This window comes from Mytilus californianus, unplaced genomic scaffold (genome assembly GCF_021869535.1).
Source record: "Mytilus californianus isolate M0D057914Y unplaced genomic scaffold, xbMytCali1.0.p SCAF_8, whole genome shotgun sequence".
Classification (NCBI taxonomy): Eukaryota; Metazoa; Mollusca; class Bivalvia; order Mytilida; family Mytilidae; genus Mytilus; species Mytilus californianus.
The window spans coordinates 46408041-46429155 of record NW_026262734.1 but is presented as its reverse complement, the minus strand read 5'-3'; the positions used below and the strand labels follow the sequence as shown (position 1 = coordinate 46429155).

Here is a 21115-nt window from a genome sequence, read left to right as displayed (position 1 = left end):
ATGAATAATAATGCTTTGCACGAAGTTTCCCCTTAATATATGTACAAAATGGTCCATCTCTATTATCCATGGTCTTTGCTGTTTTGATACTATTGCAGTTTGAAAATTTCGTAATTGACAGGCCACAGAAGGGGTCGTAAACCTTAAATATGTTTGCTCACGTTTCCAGTTCCTATTTCTTTCTAATTTGTATAGTTTTGAAAGGGAAAGCCAAAACCAGATAAACGGGTAGACATTTCTTTCAATGTCACCGAGTCGATTGTCGATTCAGTTAACTTATTTTGCTGAAAACTTTTCCTGCTGACAGTTTCTGTCTAATGGTATTCGCCAAAATTACAAAAATAGTGAAAAATCATCATTGAAGGCTAATAACTTTTATAAGGAGTTGACTGACCATTTTGGTCATAATCTAAATGTTTTTGCTGGTTTATATTTCAGACTATTTGTCAGTTTTTCAAGATAATGGCAAAACAATGTACAAATCATTATTTTGTCACAATGGTACACAAGTCGAAACACTTTAATGCCGGATCAATTAAGAAGTTGAAGCGTTAATTGTAAACCAAAAATTACAAATACATGTAGTGGTACAAATTTTGCCACAGTCATCTTTGTCAGTTGGTAAAACAAATATTAGTGTTCCAAATGATTTTAAAGTCATAAGTAGTTTTCAAATAATATAACTTTTGGAATTTGGGGTCCTCAATGCTCTTCAACTTTGTACTTGTTTGGCTTTCTAACTATTTTTATTTGAGCGTCACTGACGAGTCTTGTGTAGACGAAACGCGCGTCTGGCGTTTCAAATTATAAACCTGGTACCTTTGATAACTATAATAACATCAAAGATTTCTAAAACTAGACATTTCAGGGCAATAACTAAAGCAATAAGTTTCATGTATTTATGAAATTACAGTGTATTTTTCCTTGTCGGTTGATATGCACATGTTTTCTGTAACGAGAGGCTGTAGTAGTCATAAAGTATGATGTTGACAGAGCAGTGTCTGTTGTTAAAGATATTTGTGTTATTGATGAACTAATCAAACGACAGCAAAAGTAGCTTTTGAGTTAAAAGTAATCAAAGAAATACTGGCAAGTTACTAATAGCAAGATCGACATGGCCTAAAAATGTATGAACAGATGGGAATGAACAATATTCACTCTCAGCAATTGAAGCCCCAAGCAATTTTGGGCATGTATAATTTGTACACATATCCCGAAAGACATCAAAAAATTGTTTTAGCCTTAAATTGAACATAGTAGTATGAACCTATGTAACTGTGTATTAGCAAAGATTGTTTTACGTTAAGTGGCAAATAGTCAAAACATATGCTAGAACTGGGACTATCATACTAGTATATTAGTATAATAGTCCCAGGCTAGAACAAATTAATAACTTATGCAATAGGTAGGTTCTGCAAAGGTGATCGACCGAGATGAAGGCGAGAATTTCTACTGCCACTGAAAATGAGGGTTAAGCAATAATGCTTTTGGAAATTTGCACTGAAAGGAATAAAATCCTTGGAAATTGACCCTAGTGTGAATAAATTGAGGAGAGATTGATCATGTCTCTCAGCAACACTCTAAAGTCATCTTTAACTATTCAATAACAAAAGACAATTGATAAATAAATGTGAGTTTTGGTAAATAATTTGTGAAAAATTGTTACATAATTTATTTACAGTTGAAGAAAATAAAACATTCCTTTGTCTAATAAATAGTAAAGTTTTTATCATGATAAAATCACGACTGCAGTAAAAATTTCACAATTGAAATAGTCCAAATGATATTGTTTTTATAACAGGATACTGTAATATGCTCGAATAATTAATTATATCTACCATATAATATTAAAGTAAGATAAATTGGACCAGACTCCTGTCCTATACAAAACTATAATTCAGCAAAACGATAAGCAACAGAGTCAGCCATCTTTCATGTCATTAACAAAAATTGTGACTATGTTAGAATTGGCAAGATTCTCGTGTAAAACATTTAAAAAAAGGTTATGGCTACGTCTTTCAATGACAAATGCCCCAAAAGGTTGAGACAATATATTTTAGATATAAGTTCGTGTTGTATATTGTCTTGCTTATAATTTTACCTGTTAACAATTTCTCTTTGTTTTACAGTGGTAAAGGTTATAGCCAATTCATAAAGATAATGTGTCAGAAGTGGCAATTTAAGGAAATTATTAATGAATCAACTGTAGATTTCAGTTATATTGTGTATAATAATATGTAGATCTTGGAATGCTGTTCATTTGTTCTTTACAGTCTATATATTTATCATGGTTTTAAATATACATGTAGATGCCCACTCAAAAAAAAAGATAATCATTCCTATCATGGGTCAATCATACATTTCAGTAATATTGACTTATGTGAAGATCATTTTTGTTGCTTACAGTTTCTCTATCTATAAGGACAAAATCTTTTGAAGGCAGCAACTCCTATAAGAAGTTGATTTATGATTGTGTTAGTGCCTCTCAGAGTTAGTTTTACCATGAAGTCAGAGTTAATGAAATGCACAAACTTTATCACATACACACTAAGGATAATTCAGCTCATCAATGATCAAAATTGGGCATGTGGTATGAAAAATCAGGACAAAAGCTCACTATGGTCTAAATTGGGCATGTGGTATGAAAAGTCAGAACAAAAGCTCACTATTGTCTAAATTGAGCATATGGTATGATTAGTCAGAACAAAAGCTCACTACGGTCTAAATTTAGCATGTGGTATAAAAAGTCAGGACAAAAGCTCACCATGGTCTAAACTGGGCATGTGGTATGAACAGTCAAGACAAAAGCTCTCAATGGTCCCTATGGTTAAACATTAGCATTAAAAAAGGTCATCGTTAAAGGACTATAATTATATATATCTAATATGTATCCAATATGGAATCCATCCTCTGGTGCATTCTCAACAGACATGTATAAGCAAAAGACCCAAACGGTCCATAAATTGGATCATGTAGTTTCAAATGAAAGCTGATAGAAAGAGTCCAAGGAGTGAAGACATCTTAAGGCAAAATCAGATAATAGCTATATTCATATTCTTTTATTTAACGTTTGTTTTCATGATTATAATACTTAACATAAAAGAAATAACAATTATCATGAATAAAATAACAATAATCTTTTAATAAAATGTATTTCAATATAATTCTTGAGAACTTTAATCAGTAGTGCACCTGCACCAATATTTCATAAAGTGCAAGACATTCTATGATAGAATTTATCATGTACTTTCATTAAAAAATGTTTTTTTAATCTGGTTACATACATTGAACCGGTTTCACTCATTTTGCATAAAACTGGTTTCTTTGTGATATATAGGTGGATTGACAGAAATTTATTCCTGAAAATAGTTTCATCATAAATATTTCGCTAAATTACAAGTAATTTTGAATAAAGAAGCAATGTAAGAAAAAATACTCAAATAATATTTCTTTTCAAACGTTAGTCTATACACTATTACATTTTCTACATAGATATAAGAAGATGTGGTATGAGTGCCAATGAGACAACTCTCCATCCAAGTCAAAATTTATAAAAGTAAACCATAATAGGTCAAAGTACGGTCTTCAACACTGAGCCTTGGCTCACACTGAACAGTAAGCTATAAAGGGCCCCAAAAATACATATTCCCAAAATAAAGTAGACCCAATGCTTCAAAGTGTGTTTATCTTAGCTTTCATACAAGGCATGAATTAAAAAACAACCTTAATATCATGATTTTCAATGCTTCAATCATCTCTGATGGGAGACAGAAGCAATAATGCATCATTATTAGAAAAACGTTTTTTCAAAGTGTAAGAATGTTTTACTTATTTTCTTTAAAGGCAATAAAGTTTATAAAATACATCTCATACTTTTTTTAAATATCATTTCACCTGAAAAAGCTCTTTTCCAGTAATCCATCAAACCCTCAAAATACTTTATTCAATTATCATTTATATATCATGTAACAAATATGTAGCCTTTCATCATGATTTAAATGTATCTAACCCATCAATACCCTTCATTCCACATTTAGCACCAGCCACCTGACAACCAAATGTCAGAGCTTCATTTAAACTTTGACCTTTTGACCTTGACAAAATAAAGGCAGCATTAAATGTATCACCAGCTGCTAAAGTTTCCATATTCTGTCCTGGTGTAAGTTTCGGAGGAAAAGCTGGAGAAGAATGTAACAGTCTGTCTGTTCCCTTGGCAACAGCTCCTTCTTCACCCCAAGGGCAAATAATTTCAGATCTGGAAGTAATTGAAATACAATTCATAACAAACAAAATATACAAATTTTGACCAATATGGGATAAACTAGAATTCAAACCCTTTTTAGTATTTGTCTTTGTTAAAGGGGCATTAGCTTTCAAATTCATTCTCACTGATTTGACTCAAATTCTAATTTTTGATTTAAAACATACTAAAAGGTATATCCAAGTTATGAAAAGTCTAAAATAAACAATTTACAATGCATGGGCTCAATAATATGTATCAGCATTTTGTGTTAATTTAAGTTTAGACACCATCTAATTAACCATTGAAGTGACCTCTGATGACTGCTGACAGTCAAATAACTTGATATAAACATAAATATAGATATAAATAGATAGCAAACTTGTGCAATTGGATTTTTCTAGGTCTTTTTTATTTCATGTAACTCCTGTAAAAATAGTTTGCTTGCATGCCCTCAAGTTCTTAAGTATTTGGAAATAATTGTACACTAAAGAGCACTTACAATGCAATTACATTTCTTAGAGACATAACTAAATTGTAAAAATGGTTGATTTACTGGTCTTAGACATTTCTGATATCAACCTTTGATATAAATTTCATAACAATCCTACAGGAAATGTAGGCTTCAGAGTGCTTACAATGCAATTTTCTAAATAACTTATATTTCTAAGAGGCATAAATCCTTAAAAAATAGCTTTTTGGAACTGATTTTCAGTCTTAACAGAAACATTGATGATGTAAACCTTTGACATACATTCCATGAAAATCTGCAAAGAACTAGTAAGTCTTCCCCATCCCTGTATCACTCTAAATTACTCAGCCTTGTATAAAACTTCTTAGCAGAACCTTTTGACATTAAATATTTTTTCTTGTTATACAATGAAAAAAAACTAGTTTTTATCATAAAAAAATAACCCAAAACAATCTGAAAAAGAATAATTTTCATCATGTTGATAGTTTAAGATATCAGCTGCTCTACTCAAAATTAAGCCAATTTTAACTAGTTTCCTGTGCTCACTAAACAAAATGCTTCATGCTGTGGATCAGAGCTGATATTTTACGTTATCAATATGCAGAAACCTGATAAACAGTAATTATATCTTACCCTTCTCTGCACTTGACAGACAATTTCTGAACACCTTCTTCCTTAGTGTTATAACCTCTACTTTTGACATAATCCTTGCTTACAAATAATGTGTCTGCTGTATTGAACAGGTTATCTAACAAAATATAAAAAAGACAAAAAGTAATAATTATAGAATAACTAATCGAAGAATTCAAATAGAGAAAAATATTCAATGAGTGACCGAACACCACATTAATTCATGAATGCGCGTAGTTATTCTTTTTATTACATTGGTAAATGACTTTTTTCATGAAATTTATGTAGAAAATGTAAAGAACTATATCTTTTTCTACGCATTCACAATTTGTTTTGATCCGATGTTATCGACGTCTTGACAACAAAACCATGTTTATTTCACGTGAAATTATTGATTTTTATTTCACTAGGAAATCAATGTAATTCATTGCAAACAATGTAATAACAACAATTACAGTCCATTCATTGACATCTATTAATTATATAAAGAACCCCTTTAATCAATTTCATCAGTGACCATGTCAGTGTTTAGGAAACTTCGGGAATCTGTACCATATCTGGCCTTATGAATTTAAAAAGACTAAAATATAGGTATGAGGTTCAAATTAGACAATATAAGTGCAAGTCCAAGGTTCGAGACCTGTGTTTTTGGGTGGGAACCTTTAATTTTTAATTAGAAAGTCCAGTACCCATCGTTTGCACTGATGCTTTATACAGGGTTTTTGACTTTCTCAGGGAGGGCCTATCACTTGAAAATTCACATAGTCCTCTGCCTTTATTTCTTTAAAACAAATTTGAACCTCTTATGACCTCTGTATAAACCTCAGAATTTTTAAACAAACTTAAGAAAAAACAATTGCTCTTCAAAAGCACAATATTTCAAGTGGGGGAGTATTTGTTTTTGTTTGTTTTTGTTTTGTTTTTTTTTGCTGTTACTAGTAGCTGTTAAAGATTTGGTCATCTGATCAGGAATAAATTTTCAAATCAATGCTCTCCTCCTTTTAAGTGTCATACACAAAATATGCTTTGGCCAACATGCTTTCTGTGACAAAATTTATGACAAAAACATTGAGTTTTTAAATTACCTAGACCAATTCTAGTGGTTTTTTCTATCTCTAATGATGTACGAATCCTTGCATCTTTATCGACAGTTTTATTGTATTCATCTATCCACGATAACATGTCTTTAATGTCATCACATGATGGTCTTCCCTTAAAAATATTTGAAAAAATTTAAATTTATAATAATCACAACTACATGCATCCCCTAACATTTGGACACTTAAGGTCAAGGAACAGTAAATGGGCTATGTCACAGATTTTGGTAAAATTTTGCATATCAGTTGGGCTCGTTGAATTATATCTGAAAATCGAAAAAATAATACATTTGTTTCTTTTATTTTCTGAAATATAACTGATTGAATTCGTTCAAAATAGGTGAACATTTATTTGTATAGGAAGCACATGAAATCGACGAAAAAAGTTCATAAATTTACCTTAAAATCAACAAATTTTATATTTTTACTCCAAAGATTTTTCTTAAAAAACTATATGTTGTTGATACATACATTTCCGTTTTAATGATATAAAATAATCATATGGTCACCGACTTCGTTTTTCGTGTATTAACAAATCCATTACCTTGTCTGTAGTAAAAAACGTCAAAAATCGACAATTTAGGGTCTACAACGCGATGACGTAAATGGCATCCGATACAGTTTCACGTTATATTGTCATTTTTATAATTTTGAAATATGTTGTAGGCCTGGGCGAGTTATAAAAGAAATCACCAAATAAAACATAGGTTACCATGCTTGTTTTCGAGAAAATTGAGGTTGAAAATTGGGGTATTTTGCACTTTTGTTAAAATGTTAAGCAAAGTTATAAAAATTTTGGAGTATATATTCTTCGTCATAAATTGATAAGATTGGATTCAATCTGATGCTGTGATTAGTTAAAATAAGGGGAAAAATAGATCCCTACAAGAATGACTAGTTAGTTATTTAAGCCATGCTTAAAATTACGGATAAGATGCTCAAAGAAGGATATTTTTTTACCTTAAAATGTGGAAATCGAGAGGTTCTCATATTGTCATTTTTCTCATTTTTCTACATTAACTGCCTTTTGTCATGCTTCCTCAATATAGGAAATAAAAAATATATGTCACCGTGTTGGATTCCACAAAAAAAATTGCGTCCCCCCCTTGATAACCTCAACGTAAGCGCGAAAATGCACGACGTCGCTGGCAGACAATTTCAACGTCTCCTGCCAATTATCTCCGCAAGTTATTGGCGACATTTTTCAGATGTATAAATATTGCTTATAAAGAGCTACCTATAAATTGGTAATATTGTTTTCGGAAATAAAATCATGTGTATCATAAATACTTCTCAAGTGAGAAACATATCAAGCATAGTTATTGTGGACTGCTGGTATTTTTTACGGCTTAATCTAAAGACTTGTGGCAATTTAGAGCTAGACATGCCGGTACAGTACACACTCATGTATTGTCTGAGACCATATGTTGACCTCTTGATGCTTTTTTTTGTTTTGGTTGGTGGGCTGTAGTTTCATTACAATATACCTTAAAATCCTTTTATTCACATTTTATTCTCTTTTAAGAATTTCACATTTATTCATAAAATCAAACTGTTATTCGGGTCAATGATTACAGTTGAATAAAACTTGGAGGGTCCTAATGTTTTATCCAGTTTTTAAAGTTCACTTGTATATACTTATTTCCATTGGATCACATCTGTCATCACAAAGGTTAGTTATACATGAGGTCTTTTCTTGCCAACGGAACTTGTCAGAAAACAAAAAAAATCTTATAAAGCAGAATCTTCAATTTGTAAAAGGAGGCTTTTACCAGACAGAGAAACTATACCAAAATTTAGAAATTTTTCATAGTTTTTGATTTGGCAAAAAACGATTGAATTAATATCTAGAAGACTGTACATGTTACCTATACATCCCCCATAACTTTGGTTTTGTTTTTGTTCCTTTTAATTCCTCTCTAAAATTTCAACATATATCGTCCCAAATTACGATTTTAAAGCAAGTAACTTCTTAGAGCATTTATAATCTTGGTAGTATACGTTCAGACGCATACTTTCTCCTCGGTATTTAATGCAGGTTTTTTTAATGGGGGGAGGGTAAAGGTGCGATTAAAATCCAAATACTTCTCTTAAAGCGTGATTTTATTGGTAAATAACTATATATATTTTTGTCCCCCGCGCCATGCGTTGCTGGGTACATAGAAATATCTCACGTCCGTTCCTCTGTCTGTCCATCCGCTTTATTAGATTTTCAAGTGTACAATTCTTGCCGGATTTTTATTATAAAACTTATATCGTATGGACACGTTTGAAAATCAGTGCCTATCAACTATTTTTCAAAAGTGTTATGCCCCTTGAAAATATTAATTATAATGAAAATTGCAATGTATTTGCTGTCAATCTGTCATTTCTCTAAGATAATTGTAAAAAAAATTAAAGTTTTTGGTTATTGCCCTTTATTTCACATAAATAAATGGAATAAAATGTTCTGTTAGGAAATTTACTTCTTCATGTACCTAAATTTCGGTATTAGATTTAAAAAAAAACTTTGCTTTTCTGTGCTGTAATAAAATGTCAGAAAAATCAGATCCAAATCAAAATTTGATCATGGATGATGAATGATAATAAAAATGATAATTAACATGCATTATATTAGTAACACCAAAAGGGTCACTTGTCTTGTGATTGCTCACTATACGATATTTTGTTGAAGATCTCACAGAAGCTTGAAAACGAGGAACAGCAGAAGCAGTAATATGTGTTTAATTTCTTATAATTTTATTAGACTTTTATCCTGTTAGAATCAAATGCACTAATCTTAATGGTGTAGAAGTTAACATGTGTGAGAAACATAAATTGGAGCATTGATTATACAAAATATTGTTCTTATTACGGAAAATTACATGCATAATGTCCCGTAGAAAGTGACATTTTGCGGGAATTCAATCGCTTCACGTCGCGCCAAGAGTTAACTCCCTTGAAACTGTATCGGATGCCCTTAAGATTATTTTGACCATTTTGTGTATTTTTTCACCAAGTACACCACTTTGCTTGATGTATTCCGTAAAAACGAAGTTGGTGACCCTATTATTATTTTACATCAATAAAACTGAAATTTCTGTATCAAGAACATATAGTTTTTTAAGAAAATCTATGGAGTAAAAATTGGAAATTTGATGATTTAAAGACAAATTTAAGAACGTTTTTTCGCTGATTTTATGTGCTTTCTATACAAATGGGCACCTATTTTGAAAGAATTCAATCAGTAATATTTAAGGGAAAAAAAGAGATAAAGGCATAATTTTTTCGATTTTCAGATACAGTTAAATGAGCCAAAGGTGTATGCAAAATTTTAGGAAAATCTGTGACATAGCCCATTTACTGTAACTTGACCTTAAGGCCCTTTTAATCAAAACTGCATTTCTACAATCCAAATATATTCTTAAATCATAATTAAAAGTTAATTATTGCCGTTGCTGATAATAATTTGTAGTACATATACTGGGTTTGCATCAACTCAATCAGTCACACCAACATTCAAAAAAACTTGTTGAAAAAAATGCAACTGACAAGTGTTATCATGGTTACACATTAACAGAGTGAGGGATGAACATAGGTAAACCAGTGTACCCTCTTACTCTGAAGCTGGGTTGTTTTAAAACTGTTTCATGTTCATGTGGCCGTCCCAAGTCGGACAACTTGTCATTAGTTGTCTTTATCTTTATTTTTTTTTCCTTTGGGTAATTTCGTAGTTACATGGCAGTTTGTGATATTTTTTATTTAAAGTTATTAACTTTTCTAGAGTAGGGGTTAAAAGAGCTTCACATATTGTGCATTGTGTGTAGGTATTTTAACAACGGCAATTTCACATCTAGACGTTGTTTGAGTTTTTGCTTTGTTTAGTAGCTGTCTCGATCACTATTGATGTACATCTCCATTTAATTTATACAAAAAAAATACACTAACCTCAAAGTGAATCCATTTATACTGAGTCAGATCTAGATTTTTAAAATGTTCTGGTTTTATTTCTGGCCAATTTCTGAAATAATTTATTGAAATTTAGAGAGTTTAAATTGGATATATACCTTGGACACAAATAAAACACTCAGAACAGAATAATTCTTCTGATTTTGTAATATAATCAATTAGAGCTGTTCCTTTAAAATGAAAGTGGGAAGGTGGGAAAGGGAGTTCTATTTTTGGACTTGTACTGTTGTTCATTTGTTGTTGTACGTACATTTGATGTATGCAAAATTACCCATAGAATTTATGTTGGTTGTGGAGGATTTTGAAAAATCAATTCTTACAACTAGACAATTTCTTAAAAGTCAAACTCTGTAACTAAAATGCTCTAATACTTATAAATTTATTAACTTATGCATCATATCAAATTAAATAAACCCTGAAAATCAACATGCAATAAAACTTGAAGTCAATGGATCCCAAATTTTATTTTTTGGACTAGAAGATAATAAATCAAAAAGGTCACTAACCATGCTAACATGCAAAAAAATAAGATATCTAGATTGAAACATACGAATCTAACAGAAATGTTTATATAGAGATGGAAATTCTGATGTCCCAGTAACCCATGGCTGCTAAAATTTTGTATATTTCTGCATAACATTATTCCAGTGAATACCATTTGTCATACTCTAATAAATTGCCAAGTTTACATTGATTGGTTAATTGATTGTTGATGTTTAATGCCACTTTATACACTATTGGTTATATTGTGGCGGTCAGTTTTTATTGGTGGAGGTAGCCAGAGTGCCCGGAGGAATCTAACACCCTACTGCAGGAAAACTGGCAGTCCTAGTCTATCTAGATTGGAGTGGCAAGCAGCTGTCGCATTTACACAAGAAACCATAACAAATTATAGTATTACATACTTCCCATGATGCAGTATAGTCCTGGATCCATTCTTGCTGTTGGTTATGACAATGGATGTTGGTGTTTTGACACCATCTGTACAAGTAACACAATTTTCTGTAATCACATTGAACTTCTGGAATACTTCTTTCAGAAATCTGTAAAATTAATGCATAATATATATCTATTCTATTACAATTTAATTAAATATAAAAAGAAAGAACTATTCAAAATAGAAAAGGAAATCTATAGAACTTTTAAAAGTTAATTAAATATTCAACTGATTGGTTTCCAACTCTGAAGAAGACTCCTTAATATTTCAGTTAATGTTTTTTGAATATAACAGATTAAATACTAATTTATTTCAATTTTTAATTATATATTGCTGTAGAAATGTTATTCCTTCTCAAAATCTGTAAAATACAAACTTGTACAGTTAATTTTAAAATATTAAGTAATACATGTACACATTTTTTTTTTTGTGTATCATGCAACATTTTTGTAACATTAGACACAATTTGAACTTTTAAAGTATATTTGGGTTCTGGAATTTTTATTGTTACTATTATATTTAACAGGTGTAAATAGTAGAATCCATGACAAATTGCCCCACTGGCAAATCGCCCCACACCTAATCGTCCCACTTTTTCACCAACTCGCCCCACTTATGAAAAAGGGTAAAATCCCATTGAAAATAGGTTGGATAACTTGCCCCACTTATGAAAAGGGTGAAAATCCCGCTGAAATAAGGTCTGCCAACTCGCCCCACTCATGACAAATAGATAAACCACAATGAATTCAGTAATGCCAACTCGCCCCACTTATGAAAAAAGATGCAATCCCGTTGTATATCTATGTTCCTGCCCCACTTATAAATAAAATCAATACCTATAAAAACCTTAGATAAACATGTTTTTGTAGTTCTTTTCTTTTTGTTGAAATAAAGCAGAAAGAATTGAGTATCAGTATTTCTGCGACTTGTATGCCAACTAGCCCCACTTGTGAAAAATAGAAAAATCCTGATGAATTGAGTCATGCCAACTAGTCCCACTTATGAAAAATAGAAAAATCCTGATGAATTGAGTCATGCCAACTCGCTCCTCTTATGAAAAAGGAAGTAATGCCGTTGAATTTATGTCTGCCAACTCACCCCACTGATAAATAAAAGTATGTACAGAATTAAAGCCTACCAACTAGCCCCACTTATGAATAAAAGAATTAAACTGTAATGAATTTAGGCCTATTCGCCCCACTTGTGAAAACATTAGAAATGCATCAGGTTTTTTTTGTTATTTTCTTTTGGTTGAAATAAAGCAGAAAGAAGTAAGCATCAGCATTTCTGTGACGTTTTTTTACTGGTAAATATATTCAATGTTTCATATGATAAGTCAAGAATCATGTGTGTTTACATAATTTTACTCTCAGATGACAGGTTTGCACATCTACATAAGTATGCATAACAATATCATTTTAAACAAACATACATTAAATCAACTATGACAAGCACTGGCATGATAACATAAAACGAAGTATTATATGTCAGTACTAGAAACATGAACATGAATACACATATATGGCATATGGAAGATATGCTGCCTGCAATACAGCACTTTTTTTTTTCTTTCTCAACACTCAGATTGGTGTGAACTGGCCAGTCCCTTATATATTTGAAAAATCTAATACAATATACAACCGTAGTGGTTGAGAATGTTAGTTTGAGTTTGATGTGCTAAAAGAGTGCTTACATAATGCTTAGAAGAATAAAAGGGAGAATAAACCACTGCAATACAGCACAAGGATACACAGTAGACATAGTAAATGCATGACAAAGGCCACTTTAATTTTTATAATTTTGAAACCAAGCCATAAATTTCTCAATTTTTATTGTTTTCAAACCATAAACAAAACTTACCAACCAATTTTTCAACAACAACAAAACCTGCTTTGACTAGAATGAATGGACATTCTCTTTGATATTTACTTGAAAGTAACATTTGCCTTTCACTGATTGCTCGTTAGTGTTTAATTAGACAAAAGTAACCAATCCATTTAGTGCTATAAAAACAAATTGCTGTTAATTGAAATCCTTCAATTGTTATGATAAAATATCGGATTACGATACAATTAACAGGTTTCTTTTCAATTGTTATGCAAATAACTAATTAGATATAGGAAGATATGGTATGAGTGCCAATGAGACAACTCTCCATCCAAGTAACAATTTATAAAAGTAAACCATTATAGGTCATGGCTTCCAAAACGGTCATATATTCCGGACTTGACCGAAATTTATATAAAAAGTCCGGCTGCTCTCAGCCTCAAACGGTCAAATATCATAGGTTTGCCACTTTTTGTTATTCAAGGCATTTTCATAAAACGGTCATTTCACATTTTTTACCAACTATCGATCGGTAAAAATGTCCGTTTGGGCATTATAGTTTATAATTGTGGCAATCTATTTCACAAAGATATTTCTGTCATATTTGGGTTTTATTAAACAGATGCAGCATATTTCATACTTTGAAGTGTCTCAGTTAGTCTAATTCTCTGGGTACACAAATGCACGGCTTGGTACATCAATAAAAAGTAGGAAAAAAAATTTGTTCTTTTATTTAAAAAACAACAAGCTGTCAAACAATTATCCCTTCAATAAGTAATATTGAAGCCATAAATCATTCACTGATTACAGGTCATTATCTTTGATGAGAGACCTTAGCTTGTCTTAATCAATAGAATTGATGATGCATAACAATGAACATAAAGGTGATCAGGTAAACGAGGTCAAACATGTAAGCGTGTATGGAACAACATCCTATTTAATTACGCTTTGTAGATATTATTGTAAATGACCATTCAGTTTTAAAAAAATTTCCTTAGATTTTAAAATAATTCTTCAAATAAGAATATTTATAAATGAATTCGAATATGTATGATATTCAGTATTATATTTAAAAACACTGTACATCGTGTTAAATACTTGGGTACGCTAAAGGGTATTAATTTAGTCTAAAAGATTGAAATTATAAGAAATACGTTAATAAATATGATTTGATGAAAAATTTGAAAAGGTTTTAAACGAATAATCGTCAGAACCACGTTGTTTGAACTAGTACACGTGTGCGCATGTGTCTATTGTCCGCTGGTGGGAAATTTAATTATGCATCCTAATTCTTCAATAATGCTAAAATTATCATTGATTCCTTTATCTAACGTTCATTTCGAGTATTTTCTTGAAGAAATAACTTGAAAAGGCTACTTAACTCAATCGTAAACTTACACGGATATTACGTATCCGTCTCTGATCAATGATTTACCATTGTCAAGTCAACATCCGGCATAAGGAAAATGTGATTTTAAAAACAAAAGTAAAGCTTTTGACAGCGTTATTTTGCACAAATAAAGAGTCTAAAGCGGAATTAGTACGCTGATGTTGCACACTTCGAATGCTGCACTTTCAATTTAACACTTTACGTCAGAACATCGAATTTATATCAAAGTAAAGTTTAACATCATTTTAATGTCAATCATTGGTTATATCATATATGAGGGGGGGGGGGGGGGTAAGACCTTTATCGGGACTCCGGGATCGGGTGTTTTTAAGCTCGGGATTTCGGGATTGATCCTTTCGGGATCCGGGAATTCTTTTTCGAATTTCGGGATGTCGGGATTTAATTTTTTTTAAATTCGGGACCTCAGGATTCCATGTTTTTAAGCCCGGGATTTCGGGATCAGGACCCCTCCTACCCCCCCTCATATATGATGGCCAACTGATTATCATAGTTGCCTAATTTACTAAGTCTAAGGGGATTTAAAATCGGGATAAGATATGAAATGTCCGGCTGGCTCAACAAAATTTTGGAAGCCCTGTTATAGGTCAAGGTATGGCCTTCAACACGGAGCATTGGCTCACACCGAACAGCAAGCTATAAAGGGCCCCAAAAATTACTAGTGTAAAACCATTCAAACAGGAAAACCAAAGGTCTAATCTATATAAAAACGAGAAACGAGAAACACGTATGAACTACATAAACAGACGACAACTACTGTAATCAGATTCCTAAGCTTACAAGAATAAATGTATTCTCCAATAATACGAAAATTACATGATAATAAATAATGTACTTACAATTATATTTTAAGAAAGTGAAACATCATTTAATTTCAATATTAATAATTTAATAAATTTTCGTTTTTTTTGTATTCTGTGTAGATTAGTTTTCATTTAAGTGGGGCGAGTTGGCAGACCTGAAAATTATATATTCATCTAGATTTTACCTTTTTTCATTAAGTGGGGCGAGTAAGCAGGAGAAAAATAAACGGGATTTAACCCTTTTCACAAGTGGGGCGATTTTTTAAAAAGTGGGGCGAGTTGGTAAACCAGTTTGGGGCGATTTTTTTAAAAGTGGGGCGAGTTGGTGAAAAAGTGGGGTGATTTGGTGTGGGGCGATTTGCCAGTGGGGCGATTTGTCCTGCTTCCTAAATAGTATCCAAATCTCCAAAACTATACCCTATGCTAGTGCTCCACGATTAATGGAGGACAATACAGGAAACTGAAGTGAACTGTAATACCAAAGTAATACTAGTAATTATACAACATTTAAACTTCTTCTTTCCTTTTAGGAATATAATTTACAATACATTGAGTTTTTATAACTTCATCAACATTTCCAAAAACCATTTATATATAGACTAGTACCTGACTTACTCTGCCTCTCTGTCAGTAGCAAATGTGCCAAGGAACTCTGACCTGGCTCCAAGTAGTGAGAGCACACAGCTTGTATTGGCAGCATTACCTCCCCTTTGCCAGTAATAATCAAGCACTCTGAAAAAAATGTAAAGAATGAATCATATTTGACAACCTCTGACTTTCAACTGGAAGAACTTTGTTAATTATAATTAGGCCCTTATAGATGTTGACCTAATGTGTTGCATTTAATGTGGGTTAAAGATCTAAAATAGTTTTCACAAAACACCAAGTGATTTTATACTAAATTGTTTGATCAAGTTTTTAAACAGCTATACAGATTTCTATTTTTATTTTGTACATATCCTACCCTCTGTGAAATTGTGGGCATAGGTGAACACCAAATTTTTAAAGTGTTCAACTAAATACAATACCTGCAGAATTTGTTTAAACTATATGAAATCAAGTACTCATAGAAATTCAATTTCCTCCCATTCCATAGAAGTTAGTATAAACGAACATAAATTTATACATAGCATTTTTTTTAGTCAGGACTTTATGTTACATGTTATGTTACAATGTATTTAAATCTGAAAATGATTCCTTTTCACTTTTAAATCACATAGTGTGGGTTCATAAATATTCGTTGGATACCAATTTTCGTGGATTTCGTGGGTACAGGGGAACCACGAATTTAAATGTTCAACGAATTGCAAATTTTCTAAAGGAATGTATGCAGACTTTGCCAAACCACGAAATTCAATGTCCACGAATATGCAAGTTTTCTTCAAACCACGAAAATTGGTACCCACGAAAATAAATGAATCCACAGTATACTTATTTAGGAATAAATAAAATTATGAAAGTAACTTATTCGGTCAATGCTTTAGGAGTCATTATCCACAAAATAAATTGGGCTCTGTCAATACTGATTTAAATACATCCATAAAAACTTCAGTCTACTGCTATCAGAAACTGTAATTGTATACTACATAAAAATTAGGAGATAAGGTACGATTGCTAATTGAGAAAACTATCCACCACAGTTCATATGATGTATGAACCTCTGATCACTATCCTCCTCTGGATAATCTTGAACTACACTGATAATATCAGCACATGCCAAACCAACTACCAGGATTCTCTTACTCATATTCTTTATTCCATTTTACTGTCACTGAAAAAAGTAAAAAGTAAATTATTTTAATAGAATATTTTTACAATTTGTGTAATGATAAAATGTTGATGTATTTTGGTGTGTTGTGATTTGTATTGTCAGCTAATTATTCTACAGGAGTGTTTAACGACCTTGACTATACCCATGAGGGTCTCACATAGTCAGCCCTGGCTTTCACCTTTTTTGGCATTTAAATAATTCATTCTTACCTTACTGTATTTTATAAAATAAATTTGTACAGCAAGGAGCTAATCATTCATTATGATGTCACATTATAAGTAGCTTCTTTGGGACAGTGCTATATTTGTCATATTCATACAACCATGAGGTTATACATATAAAGAAATACTGCAAAACATATAGAAGAAACAGTGGCGGATCCAGAAATTTTCATAAGGGGGGCCCACTTAGTCATGCTTCAGTGATTCCCAAAATAATCAACGGGTACCCTGCCCCCCCCCCCCCTAAACCGCCTCCGAGAAAGGTTATTCCTTTCTCTCTTGAGTAACAAAATGAATCTCCTGGTTTCATAGTTAAATTTAGTATTTCCACAAGTTTGCTAAGGCTTGCATATTGAAAAAAAATAAAAAAGATATCTCGAGTTAAAAAATCGTCTTTGACATGACTGATGTATTTTTTAGTAAGATAGATCATCTATATTGCCATGATTGTTGACTGCATTAACTACCTGAGGTTAAATATTCATATTATATACTTATATGTTTTTATTTCCAAATAATTCTTTTATGACATTGTACAAATGTATGATTTACATACTTAAAAATACTTGAAGGGAATTGGTGCATTAAAATATTTTCCCTAGGTTTACACTTCGATAGAGCACTATTTTCATAACATATTTAAACTGTGATACACATGCATGGGATCCTGGGGTTCCAAAAAATTGAAATTGTAGAAAAAAACTACAGAGAATTGTTTTTCCTAATCTAATGCATAACAAAAAGAAATAATACATTGCTTGTCGAGGACAACTTATCGTCATTTACCAGTTACTGTCACCTGCCTTATTATTCACTAATGGGGGCATTGTATAAAAATACCATACTGCTGATGCCTTCAGAAAAATATTTTTACTTCATTTGTAAAAGCTTGGTTTTGATTGATCTGATTTAGATAGGATATTACTGAATTTTGTGTAAATTGAACGTGTCTTAGGAAGAGACGACGCATGTTGGGACATAACGTTATCCCTTTATGATGTCCTCGATATCGGAACATTTACTGTTTTTAAGACAAACCAATAAATCTAACCTTGCTTTATAGTAAACACCAGCTTTCAAAAGAATTTGAAAAGATTTGAAAATTACATAATTGAAGTCTTATAAGTCTCTTTAATACAGTGTAATTCGTTGATTTCAAGTGACAAAAAGTTAATATATTCTGAACAGGAAGAGGACCTTCAAAATTTTATAAATTAATGGTCAGAATGGTGATGTATCTGGTTTAATTGATGCACCCTTTTCTCTTCTTGCTACACGAAAGCAAAATACATAATTAATGTCCCAATTAAATGTAAATTCTATCATTTAATGACAAGATTCAAAATATACTGGTCATGGTACCTATAAAATTTCATGCAAAAATCGGCAAAGTAGTAACCTGGCTTTTCTTTGTTTATAACAAATAAAAGTCGGAATCTATAGTGTTAGCCCTAACTTTTGGTAACACTTTGAATGTTAAGAATATAAAATTTCCCAGAGTTCCTGTAAAAAAGTATTTGAGAAAAGCTGTGAATTTCTGACAGTAACAGGTTCTCGACCAATAGAGTTTGGAAAAATGTATAAAATTTAAATAAAATTCTGTGAAATTTCATGAATGATCTTGGAGCATTTATGTCATGGCGAAACATGACGTCATACAAATGTCACACGCTCAAGCTGAAGGTTGTTATGTCAACGTCTATTTGTTCCACCTAACAGAAGTTCCACTGGAAACTTTGTCATAAACAATGTCATAATATCTGTTCCTGATGAAACAAATATTCTATACCATTTATTCCGTTAGGAACATATACTGTAATATTTATTCCAGTGGAAATAATATTACAGAATATTTCTTCCATTTGGAACTTATATTATGAAGAAACTTCTATTCCATGACAGTTACTTTACTTGAACGCTTCAAACTCTGATAATATCGCATAACAATGGAGTTTTTGAAGAAGTGCTGTTTTTTTAAACGATTGTACTGTATTAATCGAACATTTAATATGGATTTCAGTAGTCCAAATAATTATGACGTCTTGAAAGGCTATTATATTTTATTTCTTTGACGCCTTACGTAAGGCGTCAAAGAAAAAAAATATAATAGCCTTTCAAGACGTCATAATTATTTGGACTAGGATTTCAGAAGGTCAATAGGGCAGTTAATTCCTTATTACAACATATCAACTGCGGATTAGACTGTAATAGATGCCAATAACATAATTGTAAATAAAAAATGAAATCGTTTGGGTTGAGAATTAGAAGGATTAAACAGTATTCTACAGGTTATTGATGTGTAACTTGGCAACAATATGTGGGAGAAACACCCCTCCACCTTTTTTCCTTTCCGCGTCTGGCTCAATTATTTTGTATTGTCATAACGATTAAATATTATACATACATTTATATTAGCAATTATAATATTCAAGATTTAGTAGTACACTAAAATGTAAGCAAAGAGCTTCTTATCGCAAGTTTTGACGATGAAAACTTTGCAGCTGTTTCTTTTCCCAGCAGTGTTGTGTCCCTTGAAGATAAATTAGTTGTAACGGTCCCGATATCAAAAAAGGTCGTCTGTACTTTTATGTCGTATTATTTCCTGCTCAGTTTTATCCATTTTGTAATACTATTCTTTGATTTTTAAGTACGATAAGAGGCATATAATACAAAATTATTGTATATTTTAATGTTTAGTAAATATTGACAGTCACATCTTATTGATCAATGTTGATTGATTGAGTGATTGGAGTTTTAGAACCACTTTCAGCACCTGGGACTTTTATAGTATAATAGTCCCAGCAGTGGCGGATCCAGAGGGGGGGGGGGGGGGGGGGTTCCGGGGGTTGGAACCCCCCCCCCCCATTTTTCTTGACGGTCAATGCATTTGAATGGGGACATATAGTTGTCGGAACCCAACCCCCGGGTACAAGTCAAATCGGCACCCGGTCAAATCGGCACCTAAAGAAAAAGTCATTTTACTGAAAAAAATAGGCATATTCCACATATTTTACATGGGTGCCGAAATTACTACATTAGGTGCCGATTTAACCAGGTACCGATTTGACTATACCGGGTGCCGATTTGACCAGGTGCCGATTTGACTAGAATTCCAACCCCCCCCCCCCCCCCCCTTTATCCTGGGTTGGGAACCCCCCTTTTAAAAATGGCTGGTTCCGCCCCTGCCCAGTCAGCACTAATGGCTATTTTGTGGCGGTATGATGGCTATAACTTCGTGTATTTTTGCACAGATAAAATAATGACGCAAGGCTTATTTGAGAAATGCTTTTTTATTATCTGCACATAAAGTTGAAATGTCAAATGTAATTAAAACATATAATCGATTCGGAAGTCATTGGTGTACACTGAGAGTAGTCTCAGGTGTACAGTAGGGTAATACAATTTAGTTATATTCTTAATACATGTTTAGTCTGCAGTGAAGGTCCGAATAAGGTCAGCTGCTCAAAATAAACTGGTAGCTATATATATGGAATAGACTGAAGTATCAAACAATTAACTCTGAAAAAGGGAAGCTTGGTACTCATTTTTCTATAAAAAATTGTTTTAAAAAAGAAAAATATTCAGAACTACAGGATTTTAAAAAAAGACAGTCAATTTGTAAATTAAGAATAAGTGCTCACTCTTTAAAAATTGAGACAGACAGATATTCAAAAAAATATATAGAAAGATCTGAGCGTCTTTGTTCAAATTGCTCACTTGGTAAAGTTGAAGATGAGCTTCATTTTTTGTTAGAATGTCCT

The 21115-nt window shown here is 32.1% G+C and overlaps 1 protein-coding gene across 1 annotated transcript; it reads right to left on the bottom strand.

The window, feature by feature from the left end:
• Positions 1-3044: 3044 nt before the first annotated feature.
• LOC127711664 (ketohexokinase-like) lies at positions 3045-19885 on the bottom strand. Its single transcript, XM_052217779.1, has 8 exons — positions 19759-19885; positions 17021-17133; positions 15978-16094; positions 11293-11430; positions 10367-10439; positions 6428-6554; positions 5346-5460; positions 3045-4255 (listed from the first exon to the last, which is right to left on the bottom strand). The coding sequence occupies exons 2-8, from the start codon at positions 17107-17109 to the stop codon at positions 3988-3990; spliced, it is 927 nt and encodes a 308-aa protein (XP_052073739.1). The 5' UTR covers positions 17110-17133; positions 19759-19885; the 3' UTR covers positions 3045-3987.
• Between the last annotated feature and the right edge of the window lie 1230 nt (positions 19886-21115).